This window comes from Ursus arctos, unplaced genomic scaffold (assembly GCF_023065955.2).
Source record: "Ursus arctos isolate Adak ecotype North America unplaced genomic scaffold, UrsArc2.0 scaffold_14, whole genome shotgun sequence".
NCBI lineage: Eukaryota > Metazoa > Chordata > Mammalia > Carnivora > Ursidae > Ursus > Ursus arctos.
Genome location: NW_026622808.1, coordinates 35827365 through 35855062, shown reverse-complemented (window position 1 = coordinate 35855062; position 27698 = coordinate 35827365). Strand labels below are relative to the sequence as shown.

Genomic DNA, 27698 nt, shown 5'->3' with positions numbered 1-27698 from the left:
AAAAAAAAAACATGGAGAGCAATTGCTCCCCAGACTATGTTCAGGGATGCAGAGAAATGCTCCCCACTCTGAAAGCAGGTTCTGGCGCCCCCGGAAGAACACAGACAAAAGGAGGAGGCCGTGCGCTAGAGAGGGGCGTCTGAGGGGGGCGATTTTCTCTCTCATGTTTTATTTCTTAGTCTGGGGCAGAAGGCTTCTCTACACTTTCCTTTACGTCGGAGAGTTTTCTGCACAGGATTACTTGTCGGCTCAATCACTGCACAATCCCCCCGAGGTCAGTCAGGAGCACCGGCTCCCCTGTGCAGTCCCCGCCCTGCGCCCAGGCTCTGACTTCCCATCGCAGGGGCGGAAAAAACACCGAAAGTTTGAGAACCCAACCTTTGCCTCCTGAAGCTTGTTTTCTGCTTCCTCCAGAGTAATGCAATTTTGCGATCACCCTTGCACGGGCTGGTCTCCCCCAACCTTCCGAAAGCCCGAGAAAAGCCTAGTGAGCTCGTAAAGACAGCCGCCCGTGGAACCGCGTGGGGCGCTCCTCTGTGCCTCCACCCAGCGCCGCTCGGCCGGCTCCCGTCTGCCCTTCCCCGTTAGTGATGAGGGAAGGAAGGCAAGCTGAGCACAAAGCAGAAGCTGACACCCGGCACCCCCCCCCCCCCCATGTATGCAGCATTCCTCAGGCACCTCTGGCTGCCCTAAAGGACAAAGAAACCGTTAACCTATAGAGACCACAATCTTGCAAGACTTGAGTCTCCTTCAGTTTACAAACGTCTAAGCAGTTTACAAGAACAAAGCTCTCAGTAACCTAGCTTCCAGAAGGGAATGTAGGTAGACACAATTCAATTTCCTTACTACCTACATACAGCCCATTGGCAAGTTCTGGAAACAGGCAGAGTGACATTCCTCTAGGAACTCAGCTGCCTCAATGTTAGTACTTTGCTAAGGGCCAAAGGCAGTTCTAGCCTGACCCCCTCCCCTCCGCCAAGATCCTGTAAGTCTACTTTAACGTATAAAAATTCCTTTGGGGGAATGTTCATAGCAGCAATGTCCACAATAGCTAAATCGTGGAAGGAGCCGAGATGCCCTTCAACAGATGACTGGATTAAGAAGTTGTGGTCCATATATACAATGGAATATTACTCAGCAATCAGAAAGAATGAGTTCTCAACATTTGCTACAACATGGACGGCACTGGAGGAGATAATGCTTAGTGAAATAAGTCAAGCAGAGAAAGACAACTATCATATGATTTCTCTCATCTATGGAACATAAGAACTAGAATGATCAGTAGGGGAAGAAAGGGATAAAGAAAGGGGGGGTAATCAGAAGGGGGAATGAAACATGAGAGACTATGGACTATGAGAAACAAACTGAGGGCTACAGAGGGGAGGGGGGTGGGGGAATGGGATAGACCGGTGATGGGTAGTAAGGAGGGCACATATTGCATGGTGCACTGGGTGTTATACACAACTAATGAATCATCGAGCCTTACATCGAAAACCGGGGATGTACTGTATGGTGACTAACATAATATAATAAAAAATCATTATTAATAAAAAAAAAAAAAAAATTCCTTTGGGGGGCGCCTGGGTGGCACAGCGGTTAAGCGTCTGCCTTCGGCTCAGGGCGTGATCCTGGCGTTATGGGATCGAGCCCCACATCAGGCTCTTCCGCTATGAGCCTGCTTCTTCCTCTCCCACTCCCCCTGCTTGTGTTCCCTCTCTCACTGGCTGTCTCTATCTCTGTCGAATGAATAAATAAAATCTTTTAAAAAATAAATAAATAAAAAATAAAAATTCCTTTGGAAACTTCCTTTATCTCTAACCCCCCTCCCCCCCACCAAGATATGTGTTGGCAATCATCCCCCAAGCATATGGCCCACCGATATACATCTGAAGGGTCTCATGACTCAGGTTTTATTAGACAGTAATAAATGACCTTTTCCCAACAACAGCTAGCCACCTCAAGGTCCTGGAGACCTTGCTTCCAAAATTCCTTAGAGACTTACGCTATCCCTAACCCCCTCCCAGCTTGAGGGTATATAATGGGCCATTCCTCACAACCCCGGGGCAGCAGCTCTTTCTGCCCATGGGTCCTGTCCCTGTGCTTTAATAAACCACCATTTTGCACCAAAGATGCCTCAAGAATTCTTTCTTGGTCGTCGGCTCCAGACTCCACCCCCACTGAACCTCACCAATATCCCACAACCTCGTCATTAGCACAGCCGCACCCCACCCCCCCACTCCAAGAAATGCCAGGCTCCTAGTAACCCCCACCTGCAGGCCACACACCCAGCTGGTGCTGGCTGAACCACTTCTCGAAGCCATCCGCTTACCTCCAGCTGGTGTCGCTCCCTGAGAGCTCACTTTCTAGCCAGCCTCATGCAGGCTTGTGGCGGAATCAGGCCTGGCCCCCTGTTGCCAGGTAGGGAGTGGAGCAGAGGGCCCGACCACGGGAAGGTGGGGGCTGGGAGGAGGGTTGCCTCTCAGGGGACCAAATATCCCTGGGCCCTGCATATACAGGGCTCTGCCCAGCTCCCAGGCCTCTGCTCTCTTGTGTCCCTCTGTCTGGGGCTGCTTCTCCGAACCTAGCCTCTCGCTTGCTCATTCTTAACTTTTAAAAACTGAAATGTCACCTCCATCAAGAAAAGCACACAGACCAGATCTACGGTGTAACAGGTCATTATAAAGCGATACTGGTCATCAGCAGTCAAGTCATGAGACAGAACACCTAGCTCTTCTCTAAAAAACACCTGCAGGGGCGCCCAGGTGGCACAGTCAGTTAAGGGTCTGACTCTTGATTTCAGCTCCGGATCTCAGGGTCTTGAGATCAGCCCCGGGGCGGGCCCTGCGCTCAGCAGGGAGTCTTCTTCTCTCCCTCTGCCCTTCCTCCCTTGCACCCTTGCTCTCTCTCAAATAATCTTCAGAAAACACCTTTAAACATTATGAAACGTTTTGAACGTCAGGATAGGCACGAGATTAAAATAGCATCCACAGACCCTCCACTGAGTTCTATGAACCCCTGAAGGTTTTCCTTACATACGTAAAACATTTGAAGAGGCAAAACTTTACAGCCCTTCAGGTGCCCTCCAGCCCTTCCTCACCCCGCAGTGGTGGCCAGGGTCCTGGCCCAAAGTTCCCACCCCTGCTCTGTGAACTTGCACTTCACACCGAACTGCAGCCTGAGTTGGGGCTGCACGATTTCATCACCCCGCACACTTGTCCTTCCCCGTGTGCTTTGCCCTCGACGTGGGTTTGAGCTTTTATCAGTATTGACACAGGTGGCTTTCTCCCACAGAGAAAGCAGACGAGCCAGTATTCTGTGGCCCGAACTCACCTGCAGCTCCTGATCTCGTCTCCTGGTGGGGGACACTCGGGCTGTGTCCAACTCAGTATTTCACAAACTCGGGCTGTGTCCAACTCAGTATTTCACAAACTCAACGAACATTCTTGCATCTGTGGCTCTCAATGTCTCCACCAAGACTTCTGCCAGCAGCAAGAACTCTGGGTCTTCAGTACTCCCAAAGAGAGCCAAATGGCCTTCAAGGGGATGGGGGGCCAATGTACATCCCCAGCCTTGCTAACAGGGACCCCCTGCTTCTTTGCATTTCAGCCATTAGCAGACTATAGGTGTTGCAGGGACCCACTTGTTCTATAGATCTCCAGATTAGATGTCTCTCTCTTCCTCCAGAAGGCCTTTCCTGGTCCCTGCTGCTGTCCCAGGAAGAGCCAGCATGTCCCTGTGTACCCACACAGCCCAGTGGGCATCCCACCCCAAGCCCCCGTCATTATCTCCTTACACACCTGCCTCCTCCAAGAGACCATGACGCCTGCTCCTTGCTCCCAGCATCCTAGAGACGCCCTGATATGCAGTCAGCCCTTACTGAATGCTCACACAATGAACCGAGTCCAGCCTTCGTCTCAGACTCAGGAGCACAGATGTACTAGAAAAGCCGCCCGCGCAGGCTCTGACCGTAGTAGCTACCCAAGAAACATCAGTGCAACCTGCCGGTCCGCGGCCCGGATGCCGCCAGCAGGGCATGCATTTGGGGGCCTCCAGGAAGTTCTCCAGCTCTGCCTCTGGAACATGCCCGGGAGGGGCATGAAGGTTGAGGGGAGACTTCAGTGTGGGCTGAAAGACCGAACAAGAGGGGGCTGCGAAGTCTCTAGGTGTTGGTTGCTCTTTCTGCGGCAGCCGCAACTTCCAGCAGAATTTCATGACAGCGGTAATTACTGCCTTTCATATCATTTGGCTTTAATTTGTGCCAAGAGTGGTGGCATTTGACATTCAAATTTTCTTTTTCATAATTTAAATCCGCACGAGACCCATTCGCCATTTACACCAGTCTTAGACACTCCTTTCCCTGCTGTCGAGCTGGCTCGTGGCCCAGAGCCCACAGCGAGGGCAGGAGCGGAACGAGGACCCTGCTGCCCGGACTGGAGCCCACTCCTGACTTGCGGGCCACAGATCTTCGATCCCAGCCCAGGAAAACGCTGCCCCCTCCCTTTCCACAGGATTCCCGGACACCATGAGCCGGGGCCCAGCCATGCCTTGTACTTAGAGCATTGTTAGGAGACAAACGTGTCTGGAGTAGAATGTCCACGAGCTCAGAGTAAGAACCACAGACTTCGATTCCCTGAGCACTCACTGTGTGCCGAGCTGCACGGGGACTTTTCCACGCAGCAGCTCCACAACCGTGGACAACAGGTTACGCACAAGCTACAGCTGAAAAACAGAGGCTCAGAGAGGCCGAGCAACAGCTGGGAACGGGGCAGGCGGGTGCAGACCCAGCTCTGGCTCCACACCTGCACCCTATGCGTCGGCCATCAGCACTGCCACGTGCTGGCCCGATCAACACAGGGGCATTGGAGATCCCGCTCCTGACAAACCTAAACCAGGGTGGAAAGACAATCTTTTTTTTTTTTTTTTTTTTAAACATACATTGTTTCCAAACAGAGCATTCGAGAACATTTAAGCTTAACAAGATCCATTTTCAATTCAATGCAAGCCTTTTGTGAAGTGTGTTATTTTTAACTTGTTATTGACACAAAGTGTGCCTAATTCACTTAATTGTTTCTGAATTCATGATTTAAAACCCAGGAAGTTGCTCGGAGAGGCCTTGCCAATATTATTGATGGCAGGTTTGTACTGGACGGTGGCCAGCCGCAGCTGCCTTGCTCTTGAACAGGGTCCCAACCCTCAGCTGAGGCTTTGGGCCTCTGCCACTCACCAGCTGGTGGACATTGTCTTCTGAGGTCCCTGGACTTTGGTCACCCGCTGCCGCTAAAGCAGGACCGGCAGCCTCCCCTGCTTGTGCCTACTCGTCACCCTTGCCCCCTCCCCATGCCAGAGCAGGGGCAGGGGAGCAGAGAGGGAGGCGCAGGATGGTGCCGAGGGTCTAGCAAGTGGACACGTTCACGCTCACTCATGTTCATTCACCAGTGTTTACTCACCGCGCTGTCGGCCAGGTTCATGGTGAGCCCAAAGTAGGCAGGAGGAGCCATGCTGCTGTCCTACAGGAGGGGGAGGTTTGGGGACACACCTGGCTGCTCCCTCTGAGGGTCTGCCTTCGTCCCAGCCTCTGCCTCCCTGTGTGACCCGGCCCAGACCCTTTTCTCCTCTAAGCTCAGTGTCTCATTGTGAATCCATGCAGATCCCCACTGCAGACCCACCATCTCCGAGGTCCTTCCAGCTCCGAGGCAGCCTGCCTGTGCCCCATCCTTGCTGCATCCACGGTCTGCCCGTCACCAGGCCCACCTTCCCTCTTCCTTTTTTTTTTTTTTTAAAGATTTATTTATTTGACAGAGACAGCCAGTGAGAGAGGGAACACAGGCAGGGGGAGTGGGAGAGGAAGAAGCAGGCTCCCAGCGGAGGAGCCCGACGCGGGGCTTGATCCCAGGACTCCGGGACCACGCCCCGAGCCAAAGGCAGACGCTTAACGACTGAGCCACCCAGGCACCCCCCACCTTCCCTCTTCCTGGAGCCACTGACGACCAGGACGAGGGACCCGAGTGCTCTCCCTGATAGCTCCTGAGCAAGCCTGGGAGACGGCTTGTGTCCGTGGAAAACATCACAGCAGAGCCTCCAGCCCAGAGCCTCTGGGCAAATTGTCCTTAACGTCTCAGATCCTTGGTTTGTGGATGTGTGAAATGGGGAGACTGAGAGTTATTTCCTCATGGGGCTGTCGTGGGGATCCACTGCCTTCGATGATGCAGGGAAAGCATCAAGTGCAGTGCTGGAGCCCGAGTGTCACCTTTGCGAGAACCTGAGACACACGCAGCAAGTGCTAGATCAGCTCTATTGAGTGACAGCTCTGAATGATGCCTGCTGAGCTCCTGGCACAGAGCGGGCGCCTGTTCTAGGAGGGAATGTGTGAATTTGGGAACAGAGCCCAAACCGCCACCCCACCCCCAGCGCCGCGTCTACCATGGCAGGTGCAATCGATGGAAAGCTAAACTCCCTGCTCAGAAGATAAGAAAGGAAAACATGCTCCCCAGGTGGCTTTGAGCTTAGCATGCTGCTTAATGCGGTCTAGCGGCAAATGGCAGGGCTTTCAGAGTATGTATTTCTCAGTGGGGAAAGAGGAGAAACTGGGGTTCTTCTAAGGCCACTGAAAAAAGCCTGATTTGGGGACTGGTGTTAAAGTTCCATAGGTTTAAATCACTGAGGCTACAGCTGGCAAAGGTTGGATTCGATCATATGAGAGACCAAGGGAGTACCTCAGTGCCCCAAACCTCACAGGTCTGGCCTCGCCTGGGCCGTACTGACTCAGGCCTGGCTGCCACATTTGGGGGTCTTCTGCACCCCTTCTTTGCTACCAGATTCCGTTTTTCGGTTGTGTACATCTCCCCTTTGCCAGCACCAAGGAGATAAGGTGCCTGGGAGGGTAGTCAGGACTCAGAGGAACCAAAACCGATTTCTAGCCTCTAACCTCATTCAGGGCAGCCTAAGGTCACCTGCTGGGCACAGTCAGGGTGCAGGAGGGAGCCAGGTCCCATCCAGCTTGGAGGGGCCAAGGGGAGGGCAGGTGCATGGCGGGCTGCAGAGGTGCAAACCCCAGCCTGCTGGCCAAGAGCGTCAGGGGGATGTTCTGGAGCCCATTAGCCCCTCCCACCTTGGCAAATGCAACACACCTTATTTCCTGCTATTAAACCCAGCGATAAACCTCCCAGCTCATATCGGCTACGCACACCTTAATAAGGAATAAATTGAGGAAATGTGACCGTAATGTTGGGATGAATGCCAGAGACTGGACTGGAGATGTGGACTAGCCCCAGGACCCTCTTAAAGGCCAGGGTAGGTATCTAGATGTATATCCTTTGCATCCCTGAGCCTCTGCAAAATGGTCCTCCAGCACCTCCTTGCTGGAACATTTTCCCAGGGACTAACGGCACAGAGGTGGGTTAAGAACTCAATGCACAAACTGGGGCCTCAGAGGGGAGGGGGGTGGGGGAATGGGATAGACTGATGATGGGTAGTAAGGAGGGCAGGAATTGCATGGTGCACTGGGTGTTATACGCAACTAATGAATCATTGAACTTTACATCGGAAACCGGGGATGTACTGTATGATGACTAACATAATAAAAAAAAAAAACATAAAAAAAGAAAAAACCTCAATGCGGTATATGGTTCAAAGCAGGTCCTCCCTGGCCTGAGCCAGCAGCAGCGCTCGCCAGCCAGATGACCACCAGAGGGCGCTGTGCCCCAGCCAGTGCGGGGCCTTCTACCCAGGGACGTCTGGGTGCAGGGGTCCAGGAGGTCCAGGCTGGTGACCTCGCCTTCCAGGGTGTGACCTGCTCAGAACAGCATTTCCTGACTTCACTTGGCTGACTGGGCAAAATGAAGATTCCTGGCTCTCTCCCAACTGGCTCCTGATCCCAGCGCAGCTTGGACCCTCCGGGGAGCTTTGGAAATACTGATGCCCGGTCCTCCTCCGAAGATCACCATTTTATTAGACCAGAGGCAGCCTGGGCATGGGGTTCCAACATGCTGCCAGCACTGAGACCCGCTGCTTGGAACTCGGCACGGCCATGTCTCATCAGTAGGCACAGCACACACAATTTGAGAGCCACTGCCTTAAAGGGACTTGTGGGGTCACTCATTCACTCATTCACCCCTCTCTGTAACTCCACCCTGTGCTTCCAGACTTTTGGGTGCCTTCTTAAGCCGGCACATGGAACTACAGGGTGGAATCACTCTGAACCTTTCTAACTTGCTCGTTTTGGTCCCTCGGCCTTGCTGGTAGTCACCCAGCTCCCCAACCGCTGGGCTTTCTGCTTACTTCCCAATGAATCCATGCAATGGCAGGCATGCTGGGCCAGCTGCCTGGGGCCTGTGGGTGAGGTTCCTCTGCCTAGCTCTGCCTAAGAAGGGGGATGGCTGGGACACGGGGCAGGTGCCTCGTAGGTTTTCATCTGAACTGCCAAGCAGCCCCCCATAGTCCGGTGAGAGGCCTGGCTGGCAGGCCCTCTGTCCTGGGCACGTTTCATCCCGTTGAGGGATGGAGTCACCGTGGCTGCTGATTATGAAGCGTCTCTGTGTGTCCTGAGTCCGTGGGGTACACTTACAGACCTCAGCCTCACCCACACGCAGCAGCATGTTATCCCCATTGGACAGAAAAGGCAGCTGAAGCTCTGGGAGGTTGTCACTCACTGAGGTCACCAACTAGGGCCACGCAGGATTTGAACCCAGAGCCATCTGACAGCAGAGCCCGTGCTCCCGCCCCTCAGCCCTCCTGCATCCGTGTTACCCTGCCAAGCACTGAGCGCGGGGCCTGGCGCGCAGCGGGGCACAGCGCTCCATCTGACCCTTGCCGTGGGGGCCGACGGCTCTGCTCTGTTGGCACACCTGCCTGGTAGGTGGAAGGGAGGAGCCTGCCTGCTTCTAGAGGACCCCCAGATTCCAGTGAAAATGTGGCTCGGGGCCCAGCCACGGGAGGCATTTCCTGAGGCCGCCAGGTCAGGCCTGGCACCACCTCAGCTCTGAGAACAGGCCGGAGACACACAGCCTCCAGCCTCCCAGGCAGCTGGGCGGCATCCCGGCAGCTGCTTCCCCGTCCCTGACTGCCTGAGGTGGGCCCCACAGGCCCAGGCCCAGAGCTTTCTTAGGCTTTGCCTGGCACCAGCATCAGTCCTTCGGGGGCTCCCCAGAGCCAGGAGCTCCTCCAAGCAGCAGGATGGTCCCATTTTCTAGAGGAAGGAACTGAGTCCCAGTGAAGGATGGCAGAGTGGAACTCATCCAGGCTTCTTCCCGCCATCCTCCACTGCCTCTGGCTGACAAACCACTTACCCCTCTCCACACAGGAGGAAGCTGGGGTTCTCCGTGCAAGTGTCTGCCCCAGAGCTGAGGGACAATGGGGAGAGCCTTGGAATTCAAACACCAGCCATTTTTTTTGTTCTAAACACACTCTGAACAGCCCCAGGGGAGTTCTTGGGGCCTGTGTGTGCTGCAGCAGAGGTCGGCCCATGCCATGCTGGCTCCCCCACCTGACTGTGAGCCCAAGGGACCAAGCCTCACTTCCGGCCTTTTCGCTGCCCTACAGCAGAGCGGGGGATTCAACGACTGTTTCCTGGAGGTGATGGCTGGTGGATGGAAAGGGGAGGGGGACCTCAGTCTCTCTACGGAGTTTGCTCCACCCATCCCCACAGCCCCCTCCCCTGGCCAGCACCAGCCCCACCTCGTCCCACCTCTCTCCAGCCTTGGAAACTTGTACCTCAGCCCAGAAAAATGAACTTGCTGGAAGTCAGCTGCCTGGCTGTCAGGGCCAGCCAATTAGGCGCTGGGGCACTCTGCCCACCGCTAGGACTGGAGGGCCAGGGGCTGGACCAGAGGGGCTGGAGGGCAGGCCCTGCCTCAGGCCTGTGCCCCAGAGAGCAGGGGAACAGAGACAGGGAAGAGTAGGGAGAGAGGCTGAGAGGAAGAAAGGGGAAGCCAGGGAGTGGGAGACACTGAGGTGGTGGGAAGGAGAGCTGCCCAGGCTGAGGGGTCACTGGCTGCCACCTCTGTCTCTTGGAGCCACTGTCCTCACTGCACCACGGATACACCGGAGCATGGCCCTCAACCTCGACATAGCCACTCAGCATTTTCTCATCCTTCTTCTCCCACCCTGCTCCCCTCCCCCGCCCCAGGTAGGCAAGGACTCTTGAGTAGATTCTAGAACTCTAACACACTCTTCTGTGGCGGGGACAGGGATACATAGCAATGAGATGTGGAGCTCCATCTAGCATCACCTTGCCTTGTCCCCATTTTACAGATGAGGAAGCTGAGGCGTGAAATGATTGACATGCCCACGTCTTCTGGCTACTCTGGGATTTGAATCCAGGTAGGCCTGAGGCCTGAGCTCTATTTCTTTTCTCTTCTCTGTCCTCCTCCCCAGTGTGGGCCAGCCTCTAAGCCTCTGCTCATGGCTCTCTGCTCTCCCACACTGGCCCTCACTCTCCTGACACCCTGTCTGCAGCTGGTCCCACCTCCTCCCATCCGTCCCCCACAGACACATTCAGGGATCCCTTCGGCCACCCAGGAAAGCCTTCTGCTTTAAGCCCAGGGCCTCGGAGCTACAGAAAACCCATAAATACAAACACATTTGCATGAAAACCCAGGGGTCTGTGTCTGTGGCTAACAGCCCACTTAGCTTCCAGGACAGAGCTGCCAGAGGCGGGAGCAGCGGCCACTAGCTTCCTGGGACAAACGTGTCCTGACAGCCAGGTCAGTACCATTCGGTGTTTATTTAGACACACAGATAAAAGAACCTGGTGGTTCAAACAGTTTGTGCTCCTGTTTTGTTTTTTTGTTCCTATATATATATATGTGTGTGTGTGTATATGTATATATATATTTTTTTAAAAAATCAACACATCACCAGTCCCCTATACGTTTCTTCTCTACTGAGCAATATATACAGCCTATTATATATATATATGTGTGTGTGTGTATATATATATATAATATATTTTTTCAATAGATAACTACATTCAAGTAATGAAACACAGGATTTACAATTTCCCTCTGATGGCAGAGGAAAAGCAAATTCACACACGGTTCACAGAAGTACCATAAGAGCCCAGCCAGACAGGAGCTGAGGCCCCTCTTGGGGACCACGGGGCGGCAGCAGCAGAAACCAGACAATCACACTGTTGCTTATCGTGGGGGGCCGATGAAGGGGGACGCCGCCCAGCCTGCTCTGCCCAGGCTGTGTGGTCAGGCCATGCTGGCTGACCCAGGCTCCCTGGCTGGGGTGGGTTGGGGGGCATGTCTGGAAACCTCACTTTTCCAGGAATCTCTCAAATTTGGGGTTCACGAAGGAGAAGCCAGCGAATGCCGTTTGGTCCATGGAGTCGATGAGGTTCTTGTCAGTGTAGGAGAGGCGTGCCTTCTCGTTCAGGAACTCCTGGTCGAAGTTGCTGTAGTCTCCAGGGGACTTCTGCGGGCAGAGGGCAGCAGCAGGTGAGCAGGACCCAAGGGGCGGGCCCTCCAAAGGTCCCCAAGTTCCCAAGACTGCCTCCCACACACCTCAGAATCCCCGTGGTGCTGGGCCAGGCCAGAGCTGGCCTTAAAGTACAGAAAGAGAGGCAAACCATACGAGACTCTTAACTCCAGGGAACAAACTGAGGACCGCTGGATGGGAGGTGGGTGGGGGGGATGGGGTAACTGGATGATGGGCGTTAAGGAGGCCATGTGATGTGATGAGCCCTGGGTGTTACATGCGACAGATAAATCACTGACCTCTACCTCTGAAACTGATAACACACTATATGTTAACTAACTTGAATTCTACAAGAGAGAGAGAGAGAGCAGAAAAGGGCGTCTTTCCCAACAGCCTGAGAGGAGCCCAGCTGGACAGTGGATGCTGTTTGTCCAAGGGGATGAAGGAAGCCAGCAAGGAGCCCTGGGCCTGGCTAAGGAGAGGTGGGCATCGTCCTGAATGGGGCTCAAGCGAACGACAGCCCATGAGTAAACCCCGCCCGTTTTTACAGGTCCTGAGAGCTGTAAGAACAGCTTTCACATTTTCAATGCTCAGGAAAAAAAATCAAAAAGGAGATTAATATTTCATGTCATGTAAACATGAAATGAAACCCAAATTTCAGTGTCCATAAATAAAGTTTTATTCATACAAAACTATACCCATTTGTCAACATATTTTCTATGGCTGCTTTGTTGAGACCGTCTGGTCTGCAAAGCCTAAAATATGTACCATCAGACTGTTCCAGGAAAAGTACCAACTCTCTGCCTCTGAAGATACAATGAAATGGGAACAGAAGGAATCTCAGGCCTGTGGCCTTCAGGCCAAACTCAGCAGGCAGGTACAATCATTTTGACTGGCACTGGGTTTTAATGGGATTTGAGCTAGTTATTTTAAAATTGGGCAATTTGACATAAAAATCCAGATTTCTGGCTTCTTTTGAAAACTGGCAGCCTTGGGCCCGCTTCCGGCGTGTGCACTCCTGGTGTGCAAGCCCCCTTGGACAGCTCGCCAGAAGCCCCTGACCATTTCCCACGGACCCACACACCTGCCCTGTGCTATTTGGTGCAGAGAAAGAAATCTACCCCTCTTTCTATCGAAAGCAAGAGACTGAGAGCAGGCTGTGTGATTTTCCTCCAGCCAGCTTGGCCTGGTAATGAGGTGCCCGGCCCAGGAGGGCCCCAAGTTTGAGCTCGCTGGAGCAGAGGAAGCTCTCCAGGTGTCCTGACAGAGAGAAAGCCCCAGGGAAGAGCTGCAGGTCAGAGAAGGGCCACAGAGTCCAAGTCCTTATCTAAGAATTCTGGCCCCAACCTGCCCCTGCTCTCCTGCTCGCTCCTAGGAGCCTCTGTAGATTCCAGGCCTTTGTGGGCACATCCCTCCTCTGACCGGAGTGCCTCCCGGCTGCCCTCCCCACCCTGCCCATATCCCACTTCTCAGACCCACTCTGTTCTTTGCATCTGGGCTCCTGCTGACGGACTCCCCCAGTGACAACTGATCATGTGTGGTCTCGTGACAGCTCTTGCACTGCTGTCCTATATCATAAACAATCATCAGTGTGCAAGCTTCTTATCTCTCCAAGGAGCTGAGCTCCTCTGCTTCTGGGCCTCCCGTGCTGCCGGGCAGCGAGCACAGAGCTCTGTACCCAACAGGCACACAGCACTTCCAAGATTTATTGGAAAATGGATTGGGTGGAGGGAGGGAGGGAGGAAGGCCTTACCTCTGACTCCCAAAGCATAGTCCCTGCATACAGGGGCATTAAAGAAGGTCTACTGAAGGGCACCTAGATCCACAGTTCCCACTCTTTGTTCACTGACTGACTGCCTGACCGAGGTGGGGGTTGTGGTGAGAACACAAAGGTAGAGGCAGAGACAGAAGGTGCCGGGCGGCCAGGGAAGCAGGCTTGCTGGAAGAATGGAGAGGAGGAAAGCGTGCAGATGAAGCAAGAGAGGCAGGGCCCGGAAGGCAGTGGAGGCCAACAGTAAGCGGGCGGCCCCCACGGGAGTGGGAGCACGTACCACTTTGGGCTTGAAGGGCGGCTCCACGGCCCGTTTCTCCAGCAGAGTCCAGTTGATGGTCTTGAAGAAGGGGTGGATTTTGATGTTCCCGTTCACTCCCAGCCTCTTGGCTGTATCCCTTTCAAGCAGCTGCAACCCAGCAGGGGCCCTGGTTAGCACCCGAGGACTCGGGAAATCCAGAGCCTCAGCAAGCTCCAAGCGGGCCCAGGGGGTGCCCAGGCAGGTCTAGCCCAGCCCTGTGGCCCAGCCCAGGGCCTCTGGAGCTGAGAGGGTCCTCTCTGGCCTGCTGCCCTCCTGGGTCCCCCAGACACAACAGGCCGAGCAGCAGGGCTGCCGGGACTTTCCACCGCGGGCCCGTGAGTAAAAGCAGTGGTGCTTACTGGGTGTTTGCGATCTGCCTGGGACAGACCCGAGCACCACACATTTATGTTCCCTTCCCCAAAACTCTGTGAGGCAGGTTCTCCCACAGCGTCCCTTTGGCAGATAAGGAGACAGACTCAGAGTTTAGCTTCAGGTCTGTCTCCTGACCCTAAGCTCAAAATCACTGTACCAGGCTGATTCGGTGCGATGGACTCAGGAGCCCCCAGGAACGTGGAGAGCGAGGAATACCCACAGTGTGTTAGGACCAGAGCATCAGTGAGGCTGCCGCTTCGGGGACGAGGGGCTCCTGGCCTTCCCATGACCCGCATGTCTGCTGGCCCCTGCCCCAGCCAGCCTGCCCGAGCCTCCCACCTTCTCCAGAATGTCCTTGGACTCCTTGGTGATCCAGCGGGGATAATGTGGTGTATCCACACGGATGGACTCAAAGAGCTCGTCCTCATCGTCACCATGGAAGGGGGACTGACCGATGAGCATCTCATAGAGAAGGACTCCAAAGGACCACCAGTCCACGGAGAATGAGTACTTCAGGCCCTGCAGGATCTGAGGCAGGAGAAGGAGGGCCGGAGCTGAGAGGAGTCCCCAAGCAAGAGACCAGGCCAGGCTTCCTCATCCTCCTGGCTGTGGCTCGGGACACCACTGTCTCCCACCCTGCTGAGACAGACAAGGTATCTAACCGGGCTGGTGGCTGGAAGGCTGCCCACTCACCTCGGGGGCGATATAGTCAGGGGTGCCACAGAAGGTGCTAGCCTGTTTCTCCCCAAATATGTTCTCCTTGCACATCCCAAAGTCAGCAATCTTGATGTGGCCATCCTGGTCCAGCATCACGTTGTCCAGCTTGAGGTCCCTGAGAGGGAGCAGGAAGGGAGTCACCAACTCCCCTCCTCTCCTCCCAGCCCCCATGTCTCCATTTCCAACTCTGTAAGCCTAGGACCTCCCCCAGGGAACAAGGGAATGAGGAAGAGAAAAGGAAGCAGAAGGAGAAAGAGGTGCTAAAAACAGGTGTTTCCTGCAAAACACCTACTGGGGTTCCACGTGTTGGATACACACCCCCTGACTTCCTAAAGCCCACACTGAGGCTCAGAGAGGTGACATCACTTGCCCAGGGTCACCGAGCTGGTCAGCCGTGGACGTGGCCCCGGGTTCAGGTTTGTCTGACTCCACAAGGGCAGGGACCATGTCTGGTTTATACAGTTCGTGGTTTGAGGAGATCACTCATGCACACGGGGTACTTTCAGAAAAGGGCCCACAGCAGCAGGCCGTCTTTACTAACCTCGGTAACCAGGCCCACCCCGGAGCGGTCCTCGGCACCGGCAAGCACACTACGGTATGAGGCTTCCCCTGCCACCTTCTCAGACCCGAGCCCTAACATTCGATACACACTGTCCCATGGATCCGATTTCCACCTGACAACACATTCTGGCCTTGTCCCACATCAGCCTCATTGATGGGTCCACACTCACCCACTGCAGGATGGGACTGTCATTTATTGGGCGAGAACTGATGGAACCCGGCCCTACCGACTGCTCAGATGGGGCTTGGGAGCAGGACTGATCGCTCCCAGGAAGGGAGACAGTGTCCCGGGCAGTTCTGTGCTCCCGCCAATGGCGCCAAGTATGGGCAATGAGTTCGCAGTCCCTGGAGCTGGGCCAGCCTCAGCCGAGGGGCCACAGGAATCCGAGCAATGGAGTAGGAGGCTTAGGCAAATACCCAACGAAAGCCTGACTCCGAGCAGAGATGGGGCCATGGCTGGGCTGGGCCTCACACAGAGCATTTCGGGGGATATGATGGGGTTGGAGCTTTCCCTCCTAAAAGCCCCCCAACACACCCCCCCCTCGCACCTGTAAATGATCCCTTTGTTGTGCAGAAACTGTAGTCCACAGACTATCTCGGCTGCATAAAACCTGGATGACAGAGAGAGACAAAGTGTTCTGGGATTTCTACGACCAGCTCCTGCTTCTCCCTGGGCCCCCATCCCCGCCCCCAGGGTCAGGAAATGCTGCAAATAACTCCATGGACAACCTGGGCCTGATGAAGCACATCTTGTATCAGGTGAGAGGGGGCTGGCAAATAAGGTTAAGAAGAAAATTATGAAGGAAAAGCTCCTTGTCTCAGAATGAGACAATTCTCTGTCATAAGCATGGACACATGTATACAGATATACATACGTGCACACACACACACACACAGCTGGGGGGGTACCTGCCAGTCTGGGGGCCACACACCAGGGTCCTGTGTTGTGCAGCACGACCATCTGCAAGGCTGCCCGGGCTGAGGCTCAGGGAGGGGACAGGACCCTTGCACGTCTGTGCTGTGCCACCAGCCAGAGCTCACTCCCCCTCCATGGCTTCCCATGTGCTCGGGACAGCCCCAGCTACCCCAAGTCTCCCCTCCAGTTCTAGCCCAGGCTGGCTTCTCCAAGGAGAGGGAAGAAGGAAGAGGGGGCAGACCAGCAGTGGGCTCCGGCCCCCACAGGGCCCTCACGTACGTGGCACGGTAGAGCTCGAAGCGGCCTTTGTCCTGGATGTGGTACATCAGGTCCCCCCCGTTGAGGAACTCCATCACGAAGAACAGGTGGTCCTGGGGTGGGGAGAGGGGTCAGCAGGGCACAGTAGAAGGCTCTCTACTGAGGGCCACCGGGGGCAAGTCCCAGCAGGAAGCAGGGGATACCTCTGCCCTGGAGGACATGGCGGGGTGGGGGCGGGAGGGACGTGGCCCTGCCCCGGGGGGCTACGGGGGGGCTGTGGCTCCTGAGGCAGTAAGAGTGGGAGAGCTGGGCACCTTGGTCTGGAATGTGCAGAAGAGGTGGGTGAGAAAGGGATTCTCCCAGGCGAGTGCCAGCACCCGCTTCTCCACCATGGTGCACTCCACATCGTCATCGATCAGAACCACGTCCTTCTTGAGGGCCTTGATGGCGAAGAACTCCTTCTTGCCCTTCAGCTCTGCAAGCAGCACCTGGTGGGTAGGCAAGATGCTGAGCAGCGGAAGGCCAGGCCAAAGGGCCAGGGCCCCACAGCCCCACCCCATCAGGAAGAAGCTAGGTAGGGTGGGATGCAGGTGCCCTCGGGCCCCTGGGCCCAGGTCCCTTGAGCTGCCCCAGGGCCCAACGACCCCTTACCTTCCCAAAGCTGCCTTTGCCCAGGACCTTGTGGAAGGTGAAGTTCTCAATGTTGCACCTGGTGCTGCCCTCCCAGATCTTGCCGTAGGTACCGTTGTCTGCCCAAGAGATGATGCGTTAGGACTGGGTCTCTGTCTGCCGAGTCCCCTCCCTTGGGGCCAAGGGTAGGGTGGGGTGAGGGGGCCTCAGAGAGGAAGGGGCTCCCTCTCCAGGGGTGGTGCCTCCTCTCAGGTCTTGGCAGTGGAGGGAGGTCAGGGCCCCATCTCGAGTCCTAGTAGGGAGTGGGGGCTTTCTTGGGGAAAATGGGCCCAGCTTCACCTGGGACAATATCTCCAGAGACTCCTGGCTTCCTCTCAAAATTCTGGTAGATTCCAACAGTCTCTGTTTCTGACTTCCGGGAGGGTCTCTGGAAGAGGGGACAGAGGTTGGAGAGCCAGACAAGTTAGTCATACCATGATCAGAACCCCCAGCCCAGACGGAGGACCCCCACCATCCATAACTCTACTCTCAGAACCAATGGAGGCCAGCAGGGGCAGAGCCCAGGACCTCCAGGTAGTGCGCGCGCGCACACACACACACACACACACACACACACACACACACCCCGCACGTCCTATGGCACAGGGACACCCTGATGGTCTGGAACGCACTGATTACAAACAAAAGTTTTCCACACGGAGTCCCACCCTCCCAACCACTTACTCAATAGATTATATGTGTTGCCTTCACTTGTAACTGATTCTAGAATTTTACCTTGAAGCTTTATGGCATTCCTTGAGCCCCACTCACACCGAAACACGCAAACACGCAAACACACACACACACATACACACACACACACACACACACACACACACACACACACACACACACACAGACTTTTAGTCCCAAGCATTCCAACCTTGTGCTCTTCCAGGCTCACCAAGTAAAGAACTGCTCAAATCACTTCTTAAGAGAACAAGCTCACCATCTTCTGCTGCCTAATTCTTGGACTGGATCTTCCAGAAGTGGGGTCCTGGGCATAACCCCCCCCCCCACCAGTCGGGGTCCCCACAGTGCCTGCCCACCTGGCTCACTTGGTTCAACGCCTCAGCCAGGAGCTTCTGGTTAATGCCGCAGAGGTTGGCCACCTTCTTCTGGCACTTATGATGTACGTTCATGCCACAGTCTGGGGGGAAGGAGAAGGGCCATCAGGGTCCCTGCCCGGGCAGGACCAGACAGGCCACCAGCAGGCTCCGGAAGAGCTGCCCCCCCTTCCCCCAGGCTCAGCCAAGGGCAGGGAGGCGGGGAGGAGAGAGGAGGAGGAAGCAGAGCTTTGGTGGGGTCTGCTGAGTTTCCTGTCTTTAGAAAAAAAATCCATCTGAAGTATCATGAGCACTTCAAATGTTTCATTATTTAAAGAAGACAAAGAAAAAGCAGAAGCTATGAGACCTAATTCTAAAGCCTTTAAAGAATGTCTAGGACAACCTAGATAAGTCACTTTCCCTCTAGGGGGTCTCCTGTTTCTGCCTCCTTAAAGCCTGGGGGGAGGGCAGGAGTCTGCAAGGCCTGTTTGCTGAGCACCTTCTGCCGGCTCGCCCCTCAGTGACTCTCTGGGCCCTGCTCTACTCTAACCCCTACCATCGAGGACACTGGGCTGGGGGATGGGGGGTGGGTGGAGTCTCCTGGTCGCACAGCAGGTAAATGGGAGAGGCAGTCGGGCCAGCGGAGAGGGGCCACCGAGGCCTCCCCCAGCACTGCGCCCAAGGCAGCATTAGTCGGCGTGTGCAAGGTCTGGGGGGGTAGGCACCGGCGGGGTGTGCCCTCCTCCCTGCCCTCGCCCCCAGAGCTGGGGGGCACGTACCTTCACATTTTAAGCCCTGCTTCACCAGCCCCCAGAGCAGGCTGCCGCAGTGGTCACAGAAGGTGGGGCTCATATAGTTGTAAACCTTGAATCGATGCGGCATGTCAATGTTGAAACGTTCTTTCTGGAACTGGGGAGGGAAGGGGGGTGTCACAGGTTGAGGGTCACAGGCCAGCGCCAGCTCCTCCCTCAACCCCTAGCTCTCCCCCAACCCCACGCATGGCAAGATGCCCAAAAGGGCTCCAGTGGGGACTGGGCAATCCGGAAGTCCGAGGACAGACCAGGAAAAATGGGGAGAAGGGTGAGCTCCACGGGGAAAGGCTGGGGAGAACCCGAATCCCTCCCAGCTGGCCAAGCCCCCCCAGGTCCCCACCCTGGGCCCGGCCTCACTATGGTGTCCCGGCTGTTGGCCGCGGTGCCCGTGCACCGGCCGATGATCTTGTCGATGCATTTCTTGTGGATGGCAGCGTTGCATTCTTGAGACGGCACAGGCCAGGAGGGGGTGGGAAGGCAGCAGGAGGGGCAGAGCTGTGAGCTGGCGCCGCTGGGCCAGTGCAGCCCTCTACACAAAGCCACTGTTCTCCCTGACCGCCCACACCCTCACCCCACACAGGCCTGGGGCCCACAGCTTGCTTCTTCTCTCCTCCTGCCCGCCCTGGCAGGAGGGGCCTGGAAAGAGTAGGGGCAGGGAGGACAGGCCAATCTGGAGGTCCTCAAAGATGAGGGAAGGCTCGAGGGGGCCTAGAGGGCAGTGTGTGTGTGGGGGGGCAGCAGTGAGGGCCAAGAGGACCACAGGCAAGCCCCCTCTCCCTCTGCTATGCTCAGGACAGCAAACGGGTCCGAAGCTTGCTCTCGTGCTCGTGCATACACACGCACACACCCAACACAAAGACCCTGGGACATCCATACTGATGCGTAACGACAATGGGCTCTGTATAGAATTGTTACGTGCCTGTCACCTAAAATACAGCTTTATATATTTCATCCCATTTGATCTTCATAATGGTTACTATTCCTATTTTACTGAGGCACAGACAGGTTAAGTCATTCTGCCTCAGGCCCTCCAGGTAGGAAGTGGCAGAGCTGGGATTCGGACCCAGGCCACGTGGCTCCAGAGCCTGCGTTCAGAAGCACCCCACGGTGTGTACGTGCGTACCCGGACACACACGTATCCCCACAGAAGGACACACGCAGCCAGGGGTGTACTGGAAAAGGTCGAATAGCCTGTCTGGGGGAAAAGAGCCGTGGTGGGCGGTGCTGGCTGATTTCTGGGTAGATCCTACACCGAGGCCTGCTCCGGGCTACCAGGGTGATACTCCCACACGGGAGGGACTGGGAAGAGACGCAGGGAACCGGCTTCCGTGAGGCTGAGCAGAGCCCACGGGGGCCCCCACTGGATGGGGCTCTCCTACGTACAATCCCCATGCACACCCCCAAGCACACAGGGCCCCCCTCGCCCGGGCACACAGCCCTGGCACGGGACCCAGACCTTCCCGAGCACGCATGCGGCCGACGACATACTTACGCCTGCATTTGTAGCCTTGCTTGTTGAGACCCCTGAAAGACAGATCCCCAGGCGGGGTCAGGGCTGGCTATGGGGCCCTCCCTACCCACCCCCCCCACCCTCGGCTGGCACAGCCGGCCCTCACCAAACGAAGTCTTTGCACACAGAACAGAAAGTGGGCTGTCTGAAGAAGGTGGCAATAAACTCGTGGTTCTTGATGTAGTGAATTTTGGCCTGTTTGATGGCTCCACGGCGGTTCATTGTTGGGAACTTGGCCTCGTCTTCACCACGCATAGACTGTTTGCAATCTGGGGACCGTGGGGTTGCGAAGTCAGGCCCAGCCCCGGGAAGGACAACATTCCTGGAGTCCCTCCCGGGGCGGCCCCAGGTAGACTGTTGAAAGGGACGGCTTCCCTGAGCTTCCACCCTGGCTCTAGCCTCTGAACCTATGTCCCCCGCCCAGGGAGGGAGGGTCTTACCTACATCTTCCAGGAAATACTGCACAGACATCAACACCTTGGCCTGGGGTTGCAGGTCCAGCTGCAGGGGAGAGGGTTGGGGGGGGGGGTCAATGAGGGCGGGCTCCAGCCAAGCTGGACTCAGAACCCGCCCTCATGGTTGGTCCCCCAAGGCCAAAGGAGTCCTGGCAGCCTAGCCAGACACCTGTCTGCCCAGTGTGGGCACAGCCCCACCCTTGAGCCCCGCCCCCACCCCCGACCCAGGGGTATTATTACATTTGGGGAAGTGAAAGGATCCAGCCCACACCCAGCCCGGCCACATGGCCCAGGAACAGAGTGGGAAGGGAAACTCCCCACCCCTCCCCTGGCTGCCCCCCTTGACAAGGATCTTAGAATAGAGGCCCCCAGCCCCTGCATATGCAGAGACACAGGCACATCTGTGCTGACACCCCCCGCTGGTGCTCTCTGTGGCGGGGGCTCTGCACACCCGGTCTCCTTACACAGTTCTGAAGGCAGGACCTTCACCTCTCCCAGGACTCGTGCCTGGTGCCCGACACTGTCCCTCGGTGGAGTGGACAGAGAGCACAGCAAGTGTCTCTGCCTGACGAGCCAAGGGTCAGTGCAGCCCTGGGCCAATTTCTCTCCTGGCCCAGCCCCTTCATGCCTTCCTGGAGGCTGACCAGAGTCCCCGAGGGTCATAGGGTCTTTTCCCGTGGGGACATGTTGACTGCAGGAGCCCACGGGTAACCCCAGGGGGCAAGAGACACTCTGCCAGCACGGACATCCCGTGGCCATGAGGGACACATGGCCACGTGCGTGTGAGGAGTCCCTGTTCCAGCAGGTGAGTGGTGGCCCTTGGCCTCCCCTTCTCCCACCGCCTCACTGCTGAAGACACGTACTGTGCCCGCCCGTGCCTGCCTGCCCCTGGAACCTCTGTGAAGGTTCCAAACAGAACTTAGAACAATGGACGCCACTGAGAGGGGGCCTGGCGCCTGGTGGTGGGGCCAGGACATTCCCCTTACATACAGTTTGAAATGTTTTACCACGTGCCTGTCCTGCTTCTACAAAACTGAAAGGGAAAAAGGTAGTCACGGTGGCGAGGACGGCACTCTTTAGCACCTACTATGTGCCAGAGCTCCAATAGGCCCTTGGCATCCAGTGGCTCGTTTCCCCTGAACAACGGACTTCGAGGGAGGGTCTTTTACTAGCTTCTTTTACGGATTCAGACACTGGCTCAGAGCGGCTGGGATCTGATCAGTCACCGAACTGCCATCAGCCGCAGAGCCGCTCAGGAGGCCAGATGGAACATACACACGCGTGTGCACGCTGCAGCCCACGTGTTCTCACCCCCACCCCGCACACGTGCGTGCGCCATTGCAGCCCGCGCACCCTCACCCCACCCCGCGCACGTGGGTGTGCACGCTGCAGCCCGCACGCCCTCACCCCCACCCCGCACATGTGCGTGTGAATGCTGCAGCCCGCGTGCCCTCACCCCCACCCCGCACACGTGCATGCGCCATTGCAGCCCACGCACCCTCACCCCACCCCGCACACATGCGTGTGCACGCTGCAGCCGGCGCGCCCTCACCCCCCACCCCGCGCATGTGCGTGTGAATGCTGCAGCCTGCGCGCCCTCACCCCCACCCCGTGCACACGTGCGTGCGCCATTGCAGCCCGCGCGCCCTCTCCCCACCCCGCACACGTGCGTGTGCACCGCTGCAGCCCGCGCACCCTCACCCCCCACCCCGCGCATGTGAATGCTGCAGCCCGCGCGCCCTCACCCCCCACCCCGTGCACACGTGCGTGCGCCATTGCAGCCCACGCACCCTCACCCCACCCCGCACACATGCGTGTGCACGCTGCAGCCCGTGTGCCCTCACCCCCCATTCCGCGCATGTGCGTGTGAATGCTGCAGCCCACGTGCCCTCACCCCCCACCCCGCGCATGTGCGTGTGAATGCTGCAGCCCACGTGCCCTCACCCCACCCCGTGCACATGTGCGTGTGCCATTGCAGCCCGCGCACCCTCACCCCACCCCGCACACGTGCATGTGCACGCTGCAGCCCACGCGCCCTCACCCAGAACTCGGCCTTGCCGTTGTTCTTCTTGCAGCGTTCAGCCAGCACCGATACGCCCACCGTCACCTCGGACATCGGCTCTTCGGCGGCCCGCATCAGCACGATCTGGATGACACGGCCCTCGTAGATGTGGGCGTCGAATGTGGACTTCCACTCGGGGTACATGGTGGGCTTCTTCTGCACCAGCGTCTTCCCACGCTCTGCCACAGGGCCAGGTAAAGGTGTGGCAGGGGCCCCTCTGTCCCACCCTCCCCAGACTCCCCACAGCTCCAGCCGGGAGAGAGTCTGCCTGGCTCCCCACCGCCCCCTGAGGGCCCTCCTGAGGCTATTTCCCTCCTCAGCCTTCACAACTGTGCTCTGCTCCCCTCTCCAGCCCCGTATCATTCGTAACACTCCAGAACACAGAACCGCCAGCAGCTCCTCTAGGATGCCCCGCTAGGTCCCACCTCCAGGCCTCTGCTCCTGCTGCTCCCTCGTCCTGTGACCCTCTTCCTTCAGCCCCACTTAGCTGTCACCTCCCCTCATGCATGCACTCAGTGAACACACACTGAGGCCCCTCATGCCAGCCGGCACTGAAAGTGAGGAACACGGCAGAAAGAGAAGTTAAAACCAGCACCTGTCCCCTAGAGCCCAGTCCAGGACAGAGGCACGAGCCCATGGATCCCTCAAGTCAACGTTAAATCACAGCTGTGATGAGACTGAAGAGGGCAGGGCCAGGGTTCTAGGTGGTGGGCCCCAGCCTAAGGGTTAGGGAATGCTTCCTGAAGGAGGGACGGCTCAGCTGAGACCTAAGGGATGAGTCAGGAGTTCAGCAGGTGAAGGCAAAAGCCAGAAGGATTGGTGTGAGATATCTGTCTCTTCCAGGAAGACCTCCCTGACCCCAGCCCGGGACAGTGCCTCCTGTGGGCTTCCCTATCACTGGACTCAGTGTCTGGATCCCACACCTGACCACCTGACTGTGAGCCCCGTGAGGGCAGGGCCAAGTCAGCCCTGGAGCACGGCAGTGTCCTCCGAGCCCAGCACAGAGGCTGACATAGACGGACACGAGGAGTTTGTTGGCTGAGACCATCAAGAGGGAGGAGCCAGAAGGCCGCCCCGTCCCCCAGAGGTGGCTCCACGTAGCCAGTGCTAGAGGCCCTATGGGCACTCAGTGGCCTCTACGGTCCTGCGTCCACGACAGGGCTCGGCAGGGAAAGGAGCATGAGGAAGAGAAGGATCCCTCAGAACTTCTAGGGGAACAAAGCACGGGCCCTCCAGGGCCTCCCGCTGGGCCCCGCTTCCCAGTCCTACCTGTGCTGAGCGCCTCCTTCATCTTCACGGCACAGAAGGGCTGGCTGGCCTCATCGGCGGTCTGCAAGGAGCCCAGCTCATAGGAGGTGAAGGCAATGCGCAGGAATGGCGCCATGTTGGGGCCTGCAGTGGGGCTGCAGACACAGAAAGGGTGAGGCTGGGTGGCGTGGGACAGCCCTGGGGGGGGAGCTCTCACCACACTGAGTCTGGCCCCCATGGTGTGCTGACAAGACACTCCTGTTGCCACTGGGAAACCTGAGAAGTTTTCTAGAAGTCTGGATTTGTGGTAAGTCTGGTAAGACTGCTGGCTGTGACATGCAGCCCACTGGCAGGAGCTGGCTGGCACTGTCCCCTTTGTTGAGTACCTGCCAGTCTACTCCAGGCCAGGAGCCCCCTTCTCACTCCTCTCCAAAACCCGTCTGGGCCCTAGAGGCGTGTGAGTCTGTGACCCCGAGTCATTTATGTGGGGGGTCATTTAAGGCCTCCTTTACTCCCCCACTGCTGCGGGCCTACCACGGGCCAGGTACCTAGCACGTGCCGGCCAAGACGGGCAGGACGGTACCCCCACCTCCCTGCACCCTCCTCCTCGCAGCCCTTCTGGGTTTCAAAGCTGGCTCATAATGACTCAGGCAGACCGACAGGGCGAAGATGACCAGCCCCACTTTTCAGAAGGAGAACCTGAAAGCCCGAGGCTGAGCCAGAAGCGAAAGCCGAGATGCCACTCACCAAGCACCCACTCCGCTCAGGGAGCAGGGCAGTGGCAGGGCCCAGCCGCATCCCTCACCTTCTGAACCTGAGCCCTCGGGGGCGGGTGCCGCTCACCCCAGAGGTTGCCTGCACTTTCAAACTAATTTTTTCCACACATAAGACTATTTTAATGTTGAACACACACTGACTTTGTGTTTTAGACCATACGGGTCAGCCCCGCATTCCCCCATTTCTTGCCGTTCCTCAGCTCAAGGCTCACGAGAGGAGGTGACCCTGAGGGTCTTTCGGGCTGTCACTCCTGGAGAATGGTCGCAAGCGCACTGCCTTGGGCCGCACACACAGGGATGCTCCGTAAGTGTGGTGGGAAGACCACTCGCTCACGCTCACGCACGCAGGGATGTGCTCGCTCCTTCCCAAACAGCAGGCAGCACGGCGGCGGTCACACACACGCACCCCCAGCCCCACGCACATACACGTGCATGTGCAGCTCGTGGCCCCCCCAGCTCCTCCACCAGGCAGCCGGCTCTGCTGTTCCCAGTCCAGATGAGCTCACAGGAAACACTGACCTCAGCCTGCAGCCCAGCCCAGAGGCCCCAGCAGCCCTCTGTGGCCAGCAGCCAGAGGACAGGGGAGGGGCCGGGCGAGGCAGACCCCACCGTGACTCCTGCCCAGGCCTGGCTCTGCTGCAGAGGGAGCAAGAGTGGGCGTGGATGCTCACATCTGAGCCCAGGTCCCCAAGCCTTCAGCCGAAGACCAGCCAAGGCCAGCCACCATGACCTCCTGGCAGGCGGGGAGGAGGAGCCGCTGTGGGAGGTGGCCTGCCCCTCCCTCGGCTCAGCATGTGTGAGTGTGTGAGATGGTGTGTATGAAGCTGTGTGGGGGTGCGCCTGTGAGGACGTGTGAGTGGGTGGCACGTGGTGGGCACGGCGCTAACGTGGAAGACAAGAGCAGGCTGCATGGGCCTGGGGGGCTGGCTGTGTGTATGAGTCTGGGTGAGTGTCCCTAACTCTCAGGCCAAAAAGGACACTGTGCCCCTCTTGCCACCCTGCTGGGCCTGGGGCTCCAAGGTGTGGCACACCCAGGTGAGTTCTCCCTGCGGGATCCAGAATGATTGGCAGGGCCCCTGCACAACACACACTTGCCAAAGTCTGCATCCGCAGTCCCAGGGCCTGACCCCAGCAGACAAGGCTGGGTCTCATGCTTCCCAGCAGAATAACCTCGAGACCCAGGTGGGGCACTGATAGGTGCTCTGAGTGTCTCAGAGGATGAGGGCTGAGGGGGCAGGCAGGCAGGGAAAAAGGAGCAAAAGTCGTGCTGCAGGGGACCTGGGAGAGAGGGGGTCAGGGCAGCCCAGGCAGCAAAATGACCTGGTCACTTTCGGCAAGTGGTCAAGCTGCCTCCCCGTGGCCTCTCCCTGGGGCCCAATCCAGATGGCCCCAGGGCTCCATGACCTCTCCCATGTCTAGGTCGCCAGCAAGAGCTGTCTGTGAGGACCGCCCTGGGGCTACACGGAGGAGACGGAATCAGAGAAGCCCTGGGAATGGCAGGCAGAGTCCAGCCCCGCAGGCTGCCAGTCGGACCTGCCCTCCAGCTCTCGGCGATCAGAGCAGCTGCTGCTCAGCAGAAGCCACTGGAGGGAAACCACAACCACAGCAGCCCCAGCTCTGGCCCCAAACCCGCACAGCCAGGCCACACTGCCATGAGGAGGGGGACCCCTGGGTTCCGTGGGCTGCCCTGGGGCTACTTGGCAGTGACTCTCGGGTTAGGTCACCCAGCCCCAACTTCCTAGGCTAAAACTAGAGCGTGGGCCCTCCGCCCCACTGCACTACCCAGACATCAGGAGGGAGACAGACACCGTGAGCTGGCACCGTCTTCCAGCACCACGGGACCCTGGGACAGGTCTCGGGCCCTGCGCACCGAGTGCCCCCTGCACAGCGGAGCCAGCATTGCCATCTACCTCGAGCAGAGTCTGAACACTGGTGGGGGAACCAGGGAGTGAAGAAACAGCACAAAAGCAAGGTGTGCTTATTATTTATAGCCCCCATGCAAATAGGCCCAGGCCCACAGGCCCCAAAGGAAGGCCACTGGCTCAGCCTTGTGCTGCTCTGCAGGGCCACGGAGGTGGCGAGGGCAGACCGCCCTCCCCCCCCAGGCCTCCACGGGGACCAGCTCCTTGGAGCCAGCTGAGGCCAGCCACCCCTTTCCCAGCCACCAGTGGGCTCTTGATCTCTACTCTCCTGCTTCTCCAGGCCGTAGCACAGGCAGCCCAACGAAGCAGGGAGCAGAGCACCAGACAGAGTCAGAAGACCTGGGGGTGAGTCTCAGCACTCCCACTTATAAGAAGGACCATCCTTCCCTGAGGCCAACACATACCAGATTCACCTCCTCACGGCATTAGCTCACTTCATCCCTGTGCTGGTTCTGGAAGTGGGTATTTTACTGATGAAGAAACAGGTTCAGAGAGGCTAAGTGACTTGCCCAAGGTCACACAGCCAATAAGTGGTAGGAGGATTTGAATCCAGGCCTGCCTGACATTGCAGCCAATGTTCTTTCCAGTATGCTGTATCAGGAAGAAATGATGAAGGGAAAGAGGGAGCAAAGGTAGAGACAGAGAAAACATGCCAGGAGCAACACACACAAACACACTGAGGACAGAGGAAGCAAGGAGAGAGGTAAGGGCACCAGGAGACCGGTGCCCTGTGCTCAACCAGAGTCTGTGAGTCTGTTCACCCGACCTGCTCTGGGCTGGTCCTAGGCCTGACCTTGAAGACCTCCCCCTCCTCTGTACAAGGGCGATGCTGACCCCTGAACTACTATGTTCCCTCCTGTCCCGGCCCCTTGGGCCAGCCTCTG

The 27698-nt window shown here is 57.3% G+C and overlaps 1 protein-coding gene across 2 annotated transcripts in view; it reads right to left on the bottom strand.

Moving 5' to 3' along the window:
- Positions 1–10704: 10704 nt before the first annotated feature.
- Positions 10705–27698, bottom strand: part of PRKCD (protein kinase C delta) — a 29107-nt gene continuing 12113 nt past the window's right edge. Inside the window, exons 3-19 of one of the 2 annotated variants that reach the window (XM_026501033.4) lie at positions 24138–24271; positions 22848–23047; positions 20792–20852; positions 20458–20620; positions 20334–20365; positions 19199–19284; positions 18809–18938; positions 18033–18133; positions 17284–17371; positions 16966–17063; positions 16629–16802; positions 16336–16427; positions 15689–15751; positions 14556–14694; positions 14202–14390; positions 13470–13598; positions 10705–11415 (exon numbers count right to left, since the gene is read on the bottom strand). In XM_026501033.4, coding sequence (XP_026356818.1) covers positions 11257–11415; positions 13470–13598; positions 14202–14390; positions 14556–14694; positions 15689–15751; positions 16336–16427; positions 16629–16802; positions 16966–17063; positions 17284–17371; positions 18033–18133; positions 18809–18938; positions 19199–19284; positions 20334–20365; positions 20458–20620; positions 20792–20852; positions 22848–23047; positions 24138–24252 — 2019 coding nt within the window. In that variant the 5' untranslated portion in view covers positions 24253–24271 and the 3' untranslated portion in view covers positions 10705–11256. The remainder of the gene's footprint in view (positions 11416–13469; positions 13599–14201; positions 14391–14555; positions 14695–15688; positions 15752–16335; positions 16428–16628; positions 16803–16965; positions 17064–17283; positions 17372–18032; positions 18134–18808; positions 18939–19198; positions 19285–20333; positions 20366–20457; positions 20621–20791; positions 20853–22847; positions 23048–24137; positions 24272–27698) is intronic. The other variant, XM_026501034.4, reaches the window with a different exon arrangement.